The sequence below is a fragment of the Hyphopichia burtonii genome (genome assembly GCF_001661395.1).
Source record: "Hyphopichia burtonii NRRL Y-1933 unplaced genomic scaffold HYPBUscaffold_1, whole genome shotgun sequence".
NCBI lineage: Eukaryota > Fungi > Ascomycota > Pichiomycetes > Serinales > Debaryomycetaceae > Hyphopichia > Hyphopichia burtonii.
This window is the reverse complement of record NW_017963728.1, coordinates 336917-352818: the sequence shown is the minus strand read 5'-3', so window position 1 is coordinate 352818 and position 15902 is coordinate 336917. Positions and strand designations below refer to the sequence as shown.

The 15902-nt window shown below is 33.8% G+C and overlaps 8 protein-coding genes across 8 annotated transcripts; 1 reads left to right on the top strand and 7 right to left on the bottom strand.

The window, feature by feature from the left end:
- Window positions 1–349: 349 nt before the first annotated feature.
- HYPBUDRAFT_3396 (uncharacterized protein) lies at window positions 350–1549 on the top strand (the record flags this gene model as incomplete). Its single annotated transcript, XM_020223348.1, has 1 exon — window positions 350–1549. One exon carries the CDS (start codon window positions 350–352, stop codon window positions 1547–1549), a length of 1200 nt encoding a protein of 399 aa, XP_020078486.1.
- A 120-nt stretch (window positions 1550–1669) lies between these two features.
- On the bottom strand, window positions 1670–5323 carry TFP1 (H(+)-transporting V1 sector ATPase subunit A). The gene is made up of 2 exons (XM_020220372.1): window positions 5301–5323; window positions 1670–5131 (listed from the first exon to the last, which is right to left on the bottom strand). Exons 1-2 carry the CDS (start codon window positions 5301–5303, stop codon window positions 1832–1834), a joined length of 3303 nt encoding a protein of 1100 aa, XP_020078485.1. The 5' UTR covers window positions 5304–5323; the 3' UTR covers window positions 1670–1831.
- An 87-nt stretch (window positions 5324–5410) lies between these two features.
- HYPBUDRAFT_170591 (uncharacterized protein) lies at window positions 5411–5819 on the bottom strand. Its single transcript, XM_020222843.1, has one exon. It carries the CDS (start codon window positions 5718–5720, stop codon window positions 5481–5483), a length of 240 nt encoding a protein of 79 aa, XP_020078484.1. The 5' UTR covers window positions 5721–5819; the 3' UTR covers window positions 5411–5480.
- A 54-nt stretch (window positions 5820–5873) lies between these two features.
- HYPBUDRAFT_151189 (uncharacterized protein) lies at window positions 5874–6477 on the bottom strand (the record flags this gene model as incomplete). Its single annotated transcript, XM_020220371.1, has 1 exon — window positions 5874–6477. The coding sequence occupies one exon, from the start codon at window positions 6472–6474 to the stop codon at window positions 5911–5913; it is 564 nt and encodes a 187-aa protein (XP_020078483.1). The 3' UTR covers window positions 5874–5910.
- A 354-nt stretch (window positions 6478–6831) lies between these two features.
- HYPBUDRAFT_3394 (uncharacterized protein) lies at window positions 6832–7983 on the bottom strand (the record flags this gene model as incomplete). Its single annotated transcript, XM_020223347.1, has 1 exon — window positions 6832–7983. The coding sequence occupies one exon, from the start codon at window positions 7981–7983 to the stop codon at window positions 6832–6834; it is 1152 nt and encodes a 383-aa protein (XP_020078482.1).
- Window positions 7984–8347: 364 nt separating this feature from the next.
- HYPBUDRAFT_116331 (serine/threonine-protein phosphatase) lies at window positions 8348–9559 on the bottom strand (the record flags this gene model as incomplete). The annotated part of the gene is made up of 1 exon (XM_020219162.1): window positions 8348–9559. One exon carries the CDS (start codon window positions 9557–9559, stop codon window positions 8522–8524), a length of 1038 nt encoding a protein of 345 aa, XP_020078481.1. The 3' UTR covers window positions 8348–8521.
- A 974-nt stretch (window positions 9560–10533) lies between these two features.
- On the bottom strand, window positions 10534–13122 carry HYPBUDRAFT_3392 (Zn(II)2Cys6 transcription factor domain-containing protein; the record flags this gene model as incomplete). Its single annotated transcript, XM_020223346.1, has 1 exon — window positions 10534–13122. The coding sequence occupies one exon, from the start codon at window positions 13120–13122 to the stop codon at window positions 10534–10536; it is 2589 nt and encodes an 862-aa protein (XP_020078480.1).
- An 867-nt stretch (window positions 13123–13989) lies between these two features.
- TOS1 (Tos1p) lies at window positions 13990–15357 on the bottom strand (the record flags this gene model as incomplete). The annotated part of the gene is made up of 2 exons (XM_020219446.1): window positions 13990–14819; window positions 14862–15357. The coding sequence occupies 2 exons, from the start codon at window positions 15355–15357 to the stop codon at window positions 13990–13992; spliced, it is 1326 nt and encodes a 441-aa protein (XP_020078479.1).
- Between the last annotated feature and the right edge of the window lie 545 nt (window positions 15358–15902).

The window sequence follows — 15902 nt, the reverse complement described above, 5'->3', positions numbered from 1 at the left end:
TTTGAAGATTGGGTTTTGGCTGGGTTTTTGTTGTTTTTTGGGTTTATTATTCTTGCTCTTATTAACCGTTTCATTTCTGTTTCTTAGGTTTATCTTGCCCATAAAGCTTTATAAATTTTAATCAAACTTTAATGATTCGTCCGTATATATATTTCAATAAAAATTTGGCCATTTATGGTTTTATAAAAAATTTCGGTCATGTAGTGTTTAAATGCTTTGCAAAATTGGATGATCATCTCTGGAGATTTCTGCTGGTGCACGGGTGGGTGTGGCGGTGAAGCAAAATGGTTGCAAACACAAATGGGCAATGCAAAGAGAAATCATGGCCATAGATTATTGATTTCCAAGAATGCAATCAAGATTGGTTCCTCTCTTGGGGAGTGGTGATATTGGTGCATCTCGTGGATTCATTCAAGAAAGCCCTTTGTTGGAAGATGGCGAGTCGGTTTCGGAAAACTCGATTTCAATCACCCCTCCATCGAAAGTGGCTAGTTGCAAAATGGCCAAGTCGCTAACCCTTCCCAAAAGTCATAGGAACGTTGTTGTTCGCTCCCAGTCTACTAGTGAAATCAAAACGGGGGCAGTGGTAAAGCCTTTGAATTTAGAGTTTTTCGTATCAAATACTGATCCTGCAAACGCAACAGCCTCTTCTTCGGGATTTATCATCGAGTCCGTATCTGACATCACTTCGAGTGATATTGACCAGGTTAGCCCTGTTCCGTTCATAGAAGACTTGACGGTGGTGAAGTCCCCCCATGAACCGCCGTTTGATGCAACCTCCCTTTTACATCAGGGCCGAACCTCAATTAGACAATCCCTCATTAATGATCAAAATGATATCTTCCCAACTCCAGTAGATAATTTCCATGGCTATTTGAACGAAAGAATGATCCGATGGAAACCAAGTGATTCCCAATATAATGTCGAAGCAACCATGGAAGGTAAGCATCCCTTCCAGTCGAAAAATTTTCATCCAATATCTTCAAAACAGTACGGCTTTCTTGGTGGACTTACTAACTGGATACTTCCTAGGAACCGAGAAGACGGTTCAGAAACCGTAAGAGCAACTGGAAACACAGACGATTCAAATACAACTATGTTTTTCTCTGCTGACGATTTTTTACAGAAAAATCAAAATAATAAAGATTCACCAGATTTTACAAAGCTTTTACATCAGCATATCTTAAAACCAAATAGTTCAAATTCAATAATACCTTCTCCTCAAATTGAAAGACCGTCCCCAAACTCTTTGGCTGTCTTTGTTTCTCCTCCCACGGATATAATAAATGATGAACCTCTGAGAGTCAATGAGCCAGCCTATACTCCATTGGCGGTTTCTTTTAATGAAATGAGCCTTAATTTTGAAAAACGAGAAAACGATGAAAACGGTAGTTACAATGGCTTAAGGGTTGAAAATGATATTTTGACTTCAATTGATGGTGATGTTAGAGATATAATAGATGATTTTGATCATGTATTAGCTGGATGTGTTAACGGAATGAAAAAATTTTTCAATTCCATTGATACATTTTGCAATCGAATCTACTGATTTTTTTTATAAAATACTGTATATTTAATTTTGATGAAGATAATTTTTTAAACAAACGATCAAATGTAAATGTCAAAAATGATTTAAATTAACAAATGAAAAAAAAAAATGAAATATAATCATTTTTCAAAACTCTTGAAATGATGAATTCAAAAGCAATTGTATAAAGTGGAAAAGAATTAAACAAAAAGGTCAGAAGGGAAACTTGAAACTAATATAAAAGGCAACTTGAATAGTGACGTACGAAGTAAATAAGAAAAACAAGACAGTGTTCTAATTTGCTTACTCAGAAGCTTCGGCAAATCTTTCAGAAATGCTGGTCAATAAATCACCAAACTCTTTCTTAGCTTCATCTTCACCTCTTGATGGCTCGAAAAATTTACTTGATGAAACGGAATGCTTAACATCAGAGGTAGCTTCAGATAACTTAGACCATTGAGCACCATTAGCAACGGCTTTTTGAGCTTCATCATAATAAGAAATGAAAGATCTCATCATATCAAAAGTTTTCCAAATTGGACAGAATTGATCGTAGGTAGAGTAACCATTTTGTTGTAAGAAATCTTCTTTAATCAAGTTTGCAACATCTAAAGTAATCTTATCGGCGTCAGATAAGGCTGATTTACCAACTAATTGAACAACTTGTTCTAATTCTTCAGCATTAGATAAAATCTCTCTAATCTTAGTTCTTAAAGCTGGGAATTCAGGGTAGTTGGCATCGTAATACTTATCTAAAACATTGGTATATTTAGAATAGGAAACACTAGTGTTAATAGATGGGAAATGCTTTCTTTGGGCCAATTTTTTATCCAAACCCCAGAAAACTTGAGTAATACCTAAGGTGGAGGTAGTAACAGGATCTGAGAAATCACCACCAGCTGGAGAAACAGCAGCAACAATGGAAACCGAACCAAGTCTGTCTGGAGAACCTAAAGCAACAGCTTTACCGGCACGTTCATAGAAAGAAGCCAATTTGGCACCCAAGTATGCTGGGAAACCTTGATCAGCAGGCATTTCACCCAATCTACCAGAAAGTTCTCTTAAAGCTTCGGCCCAACGAGAGGATGAATCAGCAATCATAGAAACATTCTTACCTTGATCTCTGAAATATTCAGCAATAGTAATACCAGTATAAATTGAGGCTTCTCTAGCAGCGACAGGCATATTAGAGGTGTTGGCAACTAAAGTAGTACGTTTCATAATTGGTTCTTTTCTACCAGAAATTTCAGTATGTAATTCTGGGAATTCCATTAAAACTTCCGCCATTTCATTACCTCTTTCACCACAATTATGAACAAGAGCCAAGTTAGACAACAAGAATTGATGGTCAGACTCACTTGGAAGAGAGATACCATAATAGTCAGCTCTTGGAAGTTCTTTGACAGTAAAGTTGAAAGCTTGGGCGGAGCGAGTAAAAGTGGCGGGAGCTTCAAATCTTTTGCGGTCGAGAGAACATTTGCTGAGTACAGATTTCAAAACATCACCACCAGACATATAAACTGCATAGCTTTCTTCGTGTGAAACACCCTTATATACCGAAGCTATCTCTTTATTCACTGATACACGGATACCAAGAGAACGAGCAAGTCTGGTCAATCCATCCCTAACTTCTGGATAAATGGTTTTTACGGTAGCAGAAACATCATCACGCTTGACATGGCCATCGGAGTCAATAATACCGGCAAGGAAATTTTCACGAACAGTGAAAGGAGCTGAGGCTAAAGAGTATGGTACAGCTTTACACTTTTCACCCTTAACACCAAAGGTCTTTACTGCTTCCCAAAGAGCATTTCCAGTGTTTCCACGAGTTACTGGAGCGCGAACATTTACAGTAATATCACCACCTTTGTGGGTTTTCTCTTGCGAGATGTCTTCACCAACGAGAGTAACTTCTTCGTCATCAAAAGAGGCGGAAGCTTCAGCTCTATCTTCTTGGTCTGCAAATTCAGGATCTTCAACATTGGCTTCTTCAACAACCTCATTACGTGCACGCTTATATGGATCAGCATCGCTTACTAAGTCTAAATCGGATGCATATTGACTAATACGTTCAATAAGGTCCACATCAGCAGGATCAATTGAGAAGCTAGAACGGTCAGAATAACCATCACCGACCCAAAGACCGAGCAAATAAGAAAGCTGGTCACGGACAGAAGCGTCTGCACCGATGGCCTTCATGTTTTCAGCAAATATATCATTTTCATGTAACACAGGGGAAATAAGTTGTTGAGTTGCCTTACGTGCATGCACGTTAAGTCTTTCTAAGTCACGAACTTCAAGAGTCCAGTCAATGTCATCACGAGGAATTGTAGACATGAACTTCTCAGCTTCTGCGTGCGCGTTTTCCTTGCCACCCCAAGTACTGTGTTGAAAGGAACGGGTTTTTTCTTTCACCAATCTAAACTCACGCTTATCTTCAGTAATCACAGTTTCCATTGCAAAGTAAACTACTGAAGTTTGAGCCTTACCTCCCACAATGTCATCTGTCATTTTTACGTGCTGTTTAGTTTTCAACACTAAAATATGCTTAGCGTTACATGTGTAGCCAACAGAAGCGTGGTCTTCATGTTTATGTTGGGTTTCTTGTTTAACTTCGTACATAGTTTCAGTACCTCTTGGAAGAGCAACAACTTCCCTAGCGTTACCATCTTTACCCATAACATTTTCACCAACAGTAATGTTTTCAATGACCTTATCGGTACCATCAGCCATCAAGACCTTGGTACCCTTTGCGAAACAACCAACATAGATAATGGTATCAGAGTTAGAGAATTTAGATAAAGATTGAGAAATAACAGTCTTACCACAACCAAAAGCACCAGGAATACAAGTGGTACCACCTTGAACACAAGGAAATAAAGCGTCCAAGACTCTTTGACCAGTTAATAAAGGATAATCAGCGGCAAGTTTTTCAGCAACTGGTCTTGGAACTCTAACTGGCCAAGTATGCATCATGGAGTATTTTTGTTTTTTACCATCAAATTCAAGCTCTAAAACAGGTTCTTCAACGTTATAAGAACCAGAATCAGCAATGGAGGTAATGGTACCTCTAGCTCTTGGGGGTAGTAAGATTTTATGATCATCTAATAAAGAATTTTCAAAAACAGAACCAAAGATATCACCACCAGTGATATGATCACCAACTTTTAATTTACCTGGAGTGAAATCATAATGAACATCTCTAGATAAAGCAGGGGCATCGATACCTCTTGGAATATAAATGGATTGGGATAAATCTTTAATGGATTTCAAAGGTCTTTGAATACCATCATAAATGGTTTCCATTAAACCAGGACCTAATTCAACTGATAATGGTTTACCAGTTCTTAAAACTGGATCACCAACAGTAACCCCGGCGGTTTCTTCATAAACTTGAATGGTAGCCTTATCACCGTTAATACGAATGATTTCACCAACCAAGGTGTCATGACCAACCTTGACTAACTCGTACATAGCACTACCAATCATATTTTCAGCGACCACAACCGGACCTGAAACTGAAAAGATTTGACCATATTGGGATTCTTCAGCATCTAAAGAAAGACGCTTGATTTCTTTACGGGCGTTCTCTAAAGCACCAGCCTAAATAAATAAGTTAGTAATTGGATTCAATTGATTAATATTGTATCAATGAAATTTTGAATTCTTTGATAATTAAGTTATCCCATTTCCAATCTCCCATTAATTCATCAAAATTCATCAAGTTCAATTCAAAAGAGATCCATTGATCCACTAGTATCAACCAACATACCATTTTCCTTCTTTTTTAAATTGATGAGGAAATCTGATGATTACTTATTCAACTTATAAAGTATCTTCTTTTATCAAAGATAATTTTTATTAATGATTAAAGTGAAGGTGAGTGCTCACTTACTGCTAACTAATTTTGAGGAAAAGGTCGTGGCCAACGTGACAAAAAAGGAGTTACCCGCTAAATTTTGTCTGAAGCCAAAGCTTTTGAATGATAAGCTTTGATTGCAAAAACTATGTACTGACAACATGTTGGCTTGTGTTGGTGTATTGGTGACTGTGTTGGTTTGCGACCGTGGTGGTGACTGCACCGATAGGGTTGCAATTGCAGTGTGGAATATCTTTCGATTTGCATGCTGAGGTTTATCGGTAGGAGTACTCGGTTTCTTGTAGTGATCAATTGATGCCAATTGATGTCCATTAAGTACCAGAGAGTATTTTGTAGGTGTAGCTCGAAGTCATTATACCATTTGCTATTTGGAAAAGGCAATTGCCCGGTTTCTGCTACTATTGCCAGATTTATACAAAATTTCGCCAAAATTTGAAACTAATGCTTACAGTGGATGAACATGTACTTAAAAGTTAATATTAATATCTATAAACATTCGAGGTCAAAGCTTAGCACCCAATTTCTTTGCTCTATCCCAGGCAATGTCACACATGGCATTGAAGGCTTCTTTTCGTTCCAAAGTTATATCTCCCCGTTGAATTCTTTGTTTCATATTACTCATAATCAGCTCTCTTGATCTTCCATTGACAAAAACCACATATCTCAAGCCAGGAAACGTTGCCTCGTACTCTTCGTTCAACTGCAAAAGCTTTGCAGATTCCTCCTCAGATCCCTGTAAGGATTTTTGTTCGCTTGATGAATGGCTTGACAATTCTGTTCCAGTTTTTTTAGCAGGGCCCAATCTTGGATGAGCTGCAATGATTTTAGAAATATCTGGACTTATATCATTGGCTTTACTCTCTTCCGAATGGAGAAATGAAAGAAGCTTTGATCTCACTGTCTCTATGAAGTCTTTATACGATTGAAAGTTTTGATCTGGCAAGACGTTTTTTATAATGAATGCAGATAATGTGGAGCACGGCTCAAATAAATGATTCAATACTTCAACCTGTTCGTTTTGGGCCAACTGCAGAAGTTGATTTATTGGAGGTAAAGCATACACCATGGCTAGTTGATTTCTTATTAAAAAGATTGCAAAAAGAAGAATATCTGAGGTTTTTATATGGGGTTGAAAAAAAAGATAAACCTCAGTGCACACGGAGAAGTCCGTGTCAAGATACGAAAATACAATGTGGAAATACAATTGAATAAATGTATATATACTATAAAATTATACAGGGAGAACTGAGTTAAAGGAAGAAAATGAAGGATAAATGATATTAAACAAAAAAAAAAAAAATAATAAAAAAGATAAAGGAAGAAATAATAAATAATGTCATACTGATGAACTAGTAAGTTTGTTTTTTTATATTTTTTTTTTATGCAATGCTTGAGTTACTACTAGGTAGTATTAAGGATGAGATTAGAGGAAATGTTGCATTTCACGTAATCTTTTAATTTCCTTAGCAGAAGGAGCCCCCTTTTGAGCAATTAAAGGATGTCTCCAGTGTTTAACATAAGTGAAAAGAACATTAGCCAATTGATCTAAATCGGTGAGACCTAAATCGGCAAAAGTTTTAGCATTTGGATCAATTGATTGATTAATTAAATGTCTTTGAACTTGATCAGAATTAGTTAATTTCCAGTAAGCAAATTGTTTTAAATCGGCCATAAATTTAGCTAAAGGTAAAGGAATTTGATAATCAGCAAAGTTATAATTAATTGGACCAGCTTGAGAAAAATCTTGAGTAATACCATGAATCATTTGTCTAATTTCTAAAAATGAAAGTTTTTCAGGACCATATAATTCAAAAGTTTGACCAATAGTTGAATCATCAAAACCAATTTTTTCTAAACCTCTTGCAACATCAAGAACATGAGCAGGATAAATTTCTTTAGCATTTCTATTTGGAGTCCACATTTTCAATTTTGGACCTAAATAATTTAATAAGTTATCTTCACGGCCATACATTGGAGCAGGTCTAACAATTGTTGAAGTTGGTAAAATATCACGAACAATTTGTTCAGAAATACCTTTAGTAGCATAAAAGATAGAATCGGAGGTTGGATTGGCATTATAAGAAGAAACATAGACATATCTTGGATTTCCAGCTTCTTTAACTGCCTGGGTAATTCTTTCAGTAATACCAATATTAACATCAGCCATTGAAAAATTCTTAGTTGGATAATCGGCACCAATACAATTGAAAACAATATCGGAATGAGCAACTGATTCTTGAATAGATTCAACATTTCTTGGATCAAATTCAACAAAATTGACAACACCTAAATCACCAGTAACTTTTAAAAATCTTTTTTTCAATTCATCTCTATATGGAACTACAGTAATAGTACCATGTCTGGCTAATTTGGAAACTAAATAACGTCCCAAAAACCCAGATGCACCGAAAACTGTTGCTGAATATCCTGATCTTGATGAACGACCTCCACTTCCAACAGCGGTATTGACTTTACCATTCTTCAAAATATTAACATCCGATTCTAAAACTGGTGTATAAATCGATCTAGTTCCTAGTTTTTTAATTATTGGTTTCGAATTAACTCTTAACATCATTTCTAACTCAACCTATTCAAGAACCTATTCAAGTAAACTTACTCTTTTATCCTTGTTTTAATACTGGAAAACTTTTTCTGTAATTTTTTTTGTGCTTATTTGATTACTCTCAGGGAAAACTCGCTGTTCTGGTTGGCCAAAACAGGTTACTATGGGGGACGGTGTAGACACGACCGAGAAGGCACGGGTGTTTTTTACCAGGTCCAATACTACTATTACTATTACGATTACTATTACTACACCACCATGGACAGTTAACGATATATTTAAAGCTAGTAGATTTATAGAAAGATACAAAAAAAAAGATGAGAAGGAAAGGAAAGATTAGAAGTTACCGAAGTTGTTCAGTCATTGGATAGATCGTCAATTTTTTATGAAAGCAGAATTATTAATAAATGAAAGGAAAGAAAAGAACAAAACAACGGGAACAAGGCAAACAAAAAAGCAAAAAAGAAGGAGGTCATGTTGGGTTATTAAAAAAAAAGTAGCAAAGTGAAGAGTGAAAGAATCGAATGAAAAACTCAAAACAATTAACCCATTATAAGAAATAATCAGGAGTTTTTCTAGTGACGGTTGGTTCACCAGGTCTTACTGAAGGATCATACTGTAAGAATTGTCTATGATGAGATTCATCAACTTCCATTATAGCAGCTTGATTACCACATCTATAACAATAATTTGGGGCCGAGAAAATGGTGACTACTGATTCTTGATGAGACCAAGAATAACCTTCCATAACCAATTGATGGGCTCTTGCGATTAAACTTAAATCATTAGTATGATTAAATTGTTCTGAGATATCTTGACCAAAAGTGAAACCTGCACCTCTTGGAGAAATACCCCATCCACCTCTATCATCCGGGTCGGACCATAATAAATCACACATTGGACCTTCGTGAGGAACTTCTTGAATACGATTTAATTCTCTTACTTGATCAATAGTTTCAATCATTGGAGATAAACCACCATGTAAACAAAAAATTTTATTATCAACTAATGCAGTAATTGGGAAATAATCAAATAAGTCAGTGAATAATTTCCAAACGGTAGCAGAACCATATTTTCTTAAACATTCATCATAAAAACCATAAACTTGGGTAATTTGTCTTGATTCATGATTACCTCTTAATATGGTAATTCTATTTGGAAATCTAACCTTCATACAAACCAAATAAGAAACTGTTTCAACTGAATAATAACCTCTATCAACGTAATCACCCATGAATAAATAATTGGTATCAGGACAAGGTCCACCAATTTTAAATAATTCCATTAAATCATGAAATTGACCATGAACATCACCACAAATAGTAACAGGAACTTGAACGGGTTGAACATTTTCTTCAAATTGTAAAACATCAATTGCTAAATCACATAATTTTTTAACATCACTTTCTGATAATGGTTCACAATTTGATAATTTTTCAATCCATTGATCTAATTGATTAATAGATTCATGATTTAAATCATTTTTTTTATTAGTTTGTGTTAGAGATTGGCCTTGATCTGGTTTTATTGATTGATTTAATTGATCCTCACTAACATCTTCCATTGGAACATCAGTATCTAAATCCATTATGAAACAACAAAATTTAAAATAACAAAAAAGGAACTGAAAAGAAACTTAAAAAAAGACAACAACAAAAGAAAAAAAACCAATTAAAGTTAAAGGAATTGAATAAAATGAATAAAATGGAAACAAACACTAAACAAGTCCAACTAATCAATAAAAATGATGATTAACTAATGAAATAAGTAAAAAAAAAATTTTATTATATCACTTTGTTTATCGTGTCGTATCGATCTCAATCTAATGGTTAAACTTCAACCTGACGATGGATCAATTGATTCGAAATGAGTATGATCTGTTTGAACTGGATATGCTATGATCCAAACGGTGTTTAACTGATTGTTTGTAAAATGAAACCGTGAAAAGAAGAAAGGACAGAAAAAAGAGGAAAGCAAAAAAGAACAAAAAACTTGTATTCGAAAAAAGTTGTTCAAGGGAAAAAAAAAACTATACAATTTTTCATTTCTGACAAATTACTGAAAGTATACTCTCTAGCGCCATAGAAGCTTATATGGCTTCTTATATACTGGAAATACCATTAGATGGATAGCTAAATGGTAGCCCTGTAGAATGCATGCTGGTGAACGTTCTCGTAAAACCATCTTCACCAGTCGGCCGAAATAACGAAGCAATGAAACATCAAAATAACGAAATTACAAAATTACAAAATTACAAAATAACAAAATAACAAAATAACAAAATAACGAAATAACAAAACAACCACCAAACAAACTACATCATACACCGGTCAGCATCACCAATGCTATCTACAAATGATTGGGCTGCCCTTCGAAAAGACAGCTAGTCGTTAAACTCGGTAAAAAGACAACGAGTGGGAAAACTGCACCCGTGCACCCAACAAACTGCATCCGTGCACCATTTATACGTATCACACGACCACTTGCAACCATAACTAAAATATTAATTTAATCTATAAAAAAACATAAGAGAAGCATGAAATTCGTAATATTTTATAAAGTCTATAAAGAAAAATGGTTTGACTTGTCACTATTGGCATTGTTGGACGGAGGATTGTTGCCAGAAAGGATATTATTAAGATTAGCCGAAGAAGAGGACATGGTATTGAATTGAAATAAATTTGTTAAACTATTATTAGCGGAAGTAGTAGTTAAATCATCAGTGATTTGATTGAATAAATTGTATAAGTTTTTGGTACTTTCACTTAAGGAAAGATTTAGGTTAATATCTTCTTCTTTGATACTATCGTTATTAATATTATTATTAAAAGTTAACAAGGAAGTGATTGAAGAAGAGTTTCTAGGAACCAAAGAGGTATGACTTCCACTATTGTTTAATAGGTGATGATGAACTGAAGGAGGAGGCATTTGTTTTTTATTTTTATTTTCCACTGCTAATCTTGCAGTAACTGCAGGAGGAGGATTAACTTTTGATTTGTTCGTTGAAAGAGATAGAAATCCATCATCTTCATCATTACTCTCATCATTACTTTCGCTATCATTAGATAGTGAGCTTTCACGTTTGAGTGGAGCAGTACTGGTAGCAGGAACCGTAGCAGGAGGAGGAGCCATGGTTGGAGCAACAGGGGTGGTGGCGGTAGCCGGAACAGTGGCAGGAGCAGCTGAAGTGGCAGGAGCAGCAGGAACAACTGGAGGAGGTGCAGGTTTAGCAATAGATTTAACTGATTTTTCCAAGTCATCTAATAGATTGTCTAAAAACGTTTGATTTTCAAAATTTATTTTATTCAAAGTGATAAACCATTCATTTAACAAAGGATCTGATTTGATTAATTTATTTGAATTAGTGAAAGTAATGAAAAATTGGGTTAAATGATTTGAAAAAGTAATAATGATATCATTTTTAGCAATATTTGATAGATTTTTTAAATCAAGATAAATTTTTAATATTTGTAATAAATGAGGTAATAATTGATAATTTGATAATTGAATTTTCAAAATAACGCCATCATCATTTTTTTGATTATTAAAATTATCTTCATTTGTTGTTAATAATAATAAGGAACTCAATAAGTTGTTTAATTCATTTATTATTAAAATTAATTCATTTAAGAAAAAATCATAATTAAAATCATTCGAATGAATTAATAAAGACTTAAATAGAATGATATTTTTAATAATAATTAAGATTGATTCTTCAGTTGATAATTGATCATTTTGTTTCAAATAACTTAAATAATTTTTCAATTTTAAATAACTTAGCAAATTACCATTTGAAGATCCAATTAAATTTTTAATGTTAATATTTAAAAATTTTGATATTTTAGAAACTTGATTATTATTAAATAAATCATCATCAATTAATGAATTATTAATTAATTTAAATAAATTTGAAACCAAATTATCTTTTATTTCATTACTTGAAATGGAAATGACTTCTTGATTCCAAGTATTTAGTATTAAATGATTATTTTTAATAAATAAATTATAATCTAATAAATGATTCAATTTTTCTAAATTAAATAATGATTGATATAATTCATATAATTGGATTAAATTTAAATCATTTTTCACTGGTATTTCGATTAATTGATAATAACTTATTGCATTTCTTAAATAAATCAACTTTTGTTGATCTTTAAATTTTGGATTATTGTTAAATGAACTTGTAATTTGATAATAGTTAAATAAATGAAACGAACTAATCGACTGATTGTAATTAATTTGAAAATGATTCAAAGTATTTAATTGATCTTCATTATTAATATCATTAGTTGGGAAAATTAAATTTTTATTAATTAAGGTGAATGTATCAATAATTTTATTTTGTAAGAAAAAAACAAAATTTTTTAATTTAAAGATATCATTATTAAAAATTTGAAAATTTTGATAATTAAAATAATTAAATTTTATAATATTTTCAATAATTAATAAACAAAGTGTTAATATAGCTAATAATTTTGATGAAAAAATTGGATCATTAGAATTAAACTCATTTAAATCATTAATTTTATTGTGGAAATTATATTGTATAAACTCATTCAATTTATCAATATTATTCAATAAAGAAGGTACAGTTAACGGTTTTAAAACTTTGATTAAACTTGGATGATTAGCAAGGTTTAAGATTTCCGATAAAACGGTTGGAGTCACCAAAGTGCTATGGATTACTGGTTGTTGTTGTTGTTGTTGCTGCAGTTGTTGTTGCAGCTCCTGTATCTCTTTAAAAGAATGTGATCTGGAGCTATTTGAAGTAGACGTTGACAAAGTTGGCCTAGCCAACTCTTCATTACTCAAATGATCATTTGAATGATTATTCAGTAAGCTAGGTCTTTCAATAATTGTATTTTCTCTCAAATTATTAATGGAGTCTAAAGTTTTCTTTCTTAAATTTTTAGGTCCAGATTTTTTACGTTCTCTTAATTGGGTACATTCTAAACCGTTATTTATACAATGGGAGCAAGGTCTTTGTTCTTCACATCTAGTTTTCCTAATAGCACAAGCGTCACAAGCCCTTATATTTGATTTACGTTTTTTTGTTGGATTTTTGGAACTGGTTCCATTAGCAGAATTATTCATCTTATAACCAAGAGTATCTTTATTCAAAAGAATCGTGGGCGAAAGTGGAGTCATATCAATACAGAGGGGGGTCAAGGATCTATTAAACGAAGAACCAACACATTATCTTATTGATAAAGTAAAGAAGAAGAAGTAGTGAAAGATTGAGCTGTAATTAAAAAAAAACTTAGCCGCTGACTCCTTATAAAAATGAGAAAAAATAGCCGCCGACTTTAAAATCAGATTTTTTTTTGGGGTTAAAAAACCCATTCCACCAACCTACATTGAATTACATCTTGTACATCTTGCCATCTGAACCGCTGGCCATCTTATCTAGTACCGCTGGCCATCCTGTTATTTTACCTTTTTACCATCCTGCCTTCCTATCCTACTACAAATGTTAGGCTAGCACGGCGTGGCTAGTCTACTTGAGTGAAGAGTCTTCTCAATCAACGGTTGTTTGAGGTGTTAACAGTTTATCGGTTAATGGTGTAAGTGGGGTTAAAGTGGGGGGAAAAGGTTACTAATCCAAAAACCAAAGAAAAAAACTGGAGTAACTTACCGTATAACTCAACTTATTAGGATAAAGTATTGACTCCGAACCGTATGGGGTGCGTGCCTTTAAGAAGTAAATTATTAAGGTAAAAATGTAAAACAAAAAAAAAAGAAGCAAAAATGTAAAAAACCAATCAAACCAAAATTGTAAAAAATATGGAATTGAAAACAAAAAAAATAAAACAAAAAACAAAAAGATTTGGAAAAATAAAATGTAAAAAAAAAAAAAAATTAAATGTAAGAAAAACCAAAACAAGATACAAAACAAAATCAAAACAGATACAAAAAATACAGGGGAATAAATCGCGATACCACCGGAATTACAAAACAGAACAAGTTCAGCAAACTAATATTTTTTAAAAACAATTATTTAATAGAAAAGGGTACTTAGTTACCAACAGAGGCAGTTGAACCGGATTTGTTAATCCAGTTTTTAACAGTGCTACTACTCAAAGAGGATTCGAAATCGTCATCAACTTCTAAGATTGAGATATCTTCACCGCTGAAAACAATGGCACCTTTCATGGAGTTAGAAGTTGGTCTATCAAAGTAATCTTGAGAACCACCACCACCATTGGAGGTACCATCATTACCTTGACCATCATGTAAATGACTGATTAATTTATCAGAACCGTCACTTAAGATTTCCCAAGCATCTAATTCACCACAACCAGATTTCCAACAAGAACAAGAAGCATCACCGTATTGTAAGGTTCTTGGGATTTTAGCATTTAATAACCAAATAGCTGGCATATCATGATTGATGGTAGCATCATCATTAGCAGAAGGCATTTCAAATTCAAAAACAAAGATTTTTTGATTACCACCAAATCCATGATAAGCTGGAATACCATCTCTGTAATAACCACAACCATCACCGTCATCACATGATTGGGAAGAGAAAATCATATATTCAACATTTGATTTAATAGTAGTTTCTTCCAAAGCAACAGCTTTAGAAGAACCACCACTGGCATCTTTGTTGGCATAACTAATAGAGTTACCAAATCCTCCAGACCAAACACCGGAACCTGAACCACCGTAGTAATTCATGAAGGTAACATTATCAGTAGAACCTGGTTCATACCAAGCAACTCTTTCCCAATCACCAGAAGCAACTGAGCCACCATCAGAAGAAGAAGAAGAGGAGGAAGAAGATTCTGAAGTAGAAGCAGTTTCAGTACCAGAAGTATAAGAAACATTTTGTTCACCAGTTTCTCTACTATCAGCTAATTTAGCTTGATTGTTGTTTTGAGCACTAGTGGTAGATGGAGATTCTGATGATTCTTCTTCTGGAGCAGATGAAGCTTCATTGGTAGCAGTAGAAGTAACAGTGTTACCATTACCATCAACAAGAACGGTTTGAGTAACTTCAACGGTGGCTCTTTTATGTTTATGATGAGCATGTTGTAAAGTGGTGGTACAATCTTCTTGTTCATCTCTCTTTTGGTTTGATCCATCACTTGGATAATAAACACCAAATTTTAATAATTTAAGAGGACCTCTGAAATGGACAGATAATTCTTCATCTAATGGAGATAAGTTACCAGAGAAAGATTGGGATTTTTGAGTACATTTACCTGAGCTTTCATCCATATTGGTAACATCTTTATAGCTACCAGAATATCCAACATTTTGATAAGTAACCTTATTGGTTGATGAACAGTAGTAGTTCCCACCATCTTGAGTACATCCAGCTTCAACTGAAATAACACTAGCTAAAATAGCTAATAAAGTAGATTGACTAAATTTCATTTCTACAAATAATAACTTTTTAAATTTTTTAAAGGAATGACTTGGGTAAGTTTTATTTTAATGAAAGAAACAACAAGAGAGAAAAGGGAAAAAAAAAAAAGGTTTAACAAGTAACAAATATTAAGAGGATTTTATTAAGTATAAATAAAAAAGTAACAAGGCAAAATTCAAAATAACAAGAAACTGACGAATGAAAAAGGCAACAGGAATGAGACAAGAACCATAACCAATTGTTAAGCCATTTTTCTATATAGGTTACACTACCTGCCTTTCTATTCCCAGGTTTTTGTCTCTGTCCTCCCCCTTTTGTCTACGTCTACGTCTACGACCCCGGCCATGCCCATATTCTCTCCGTTCTCCTTGCTACTGGCTACATTCGATCCTCCTGGTGATGGTTGTTAATACGCGATAAGGTAGAGAAGTTTCACTTTTTTTTTGCAAAATGTGCGCTTGCTCCTGACACCGAGGGTAGCACCGAGCCAGCATTTTCTACCAAACAGCAGCGACAGCAACACCTGTGCAGGTATCTTCCCAGCTATTCCGAG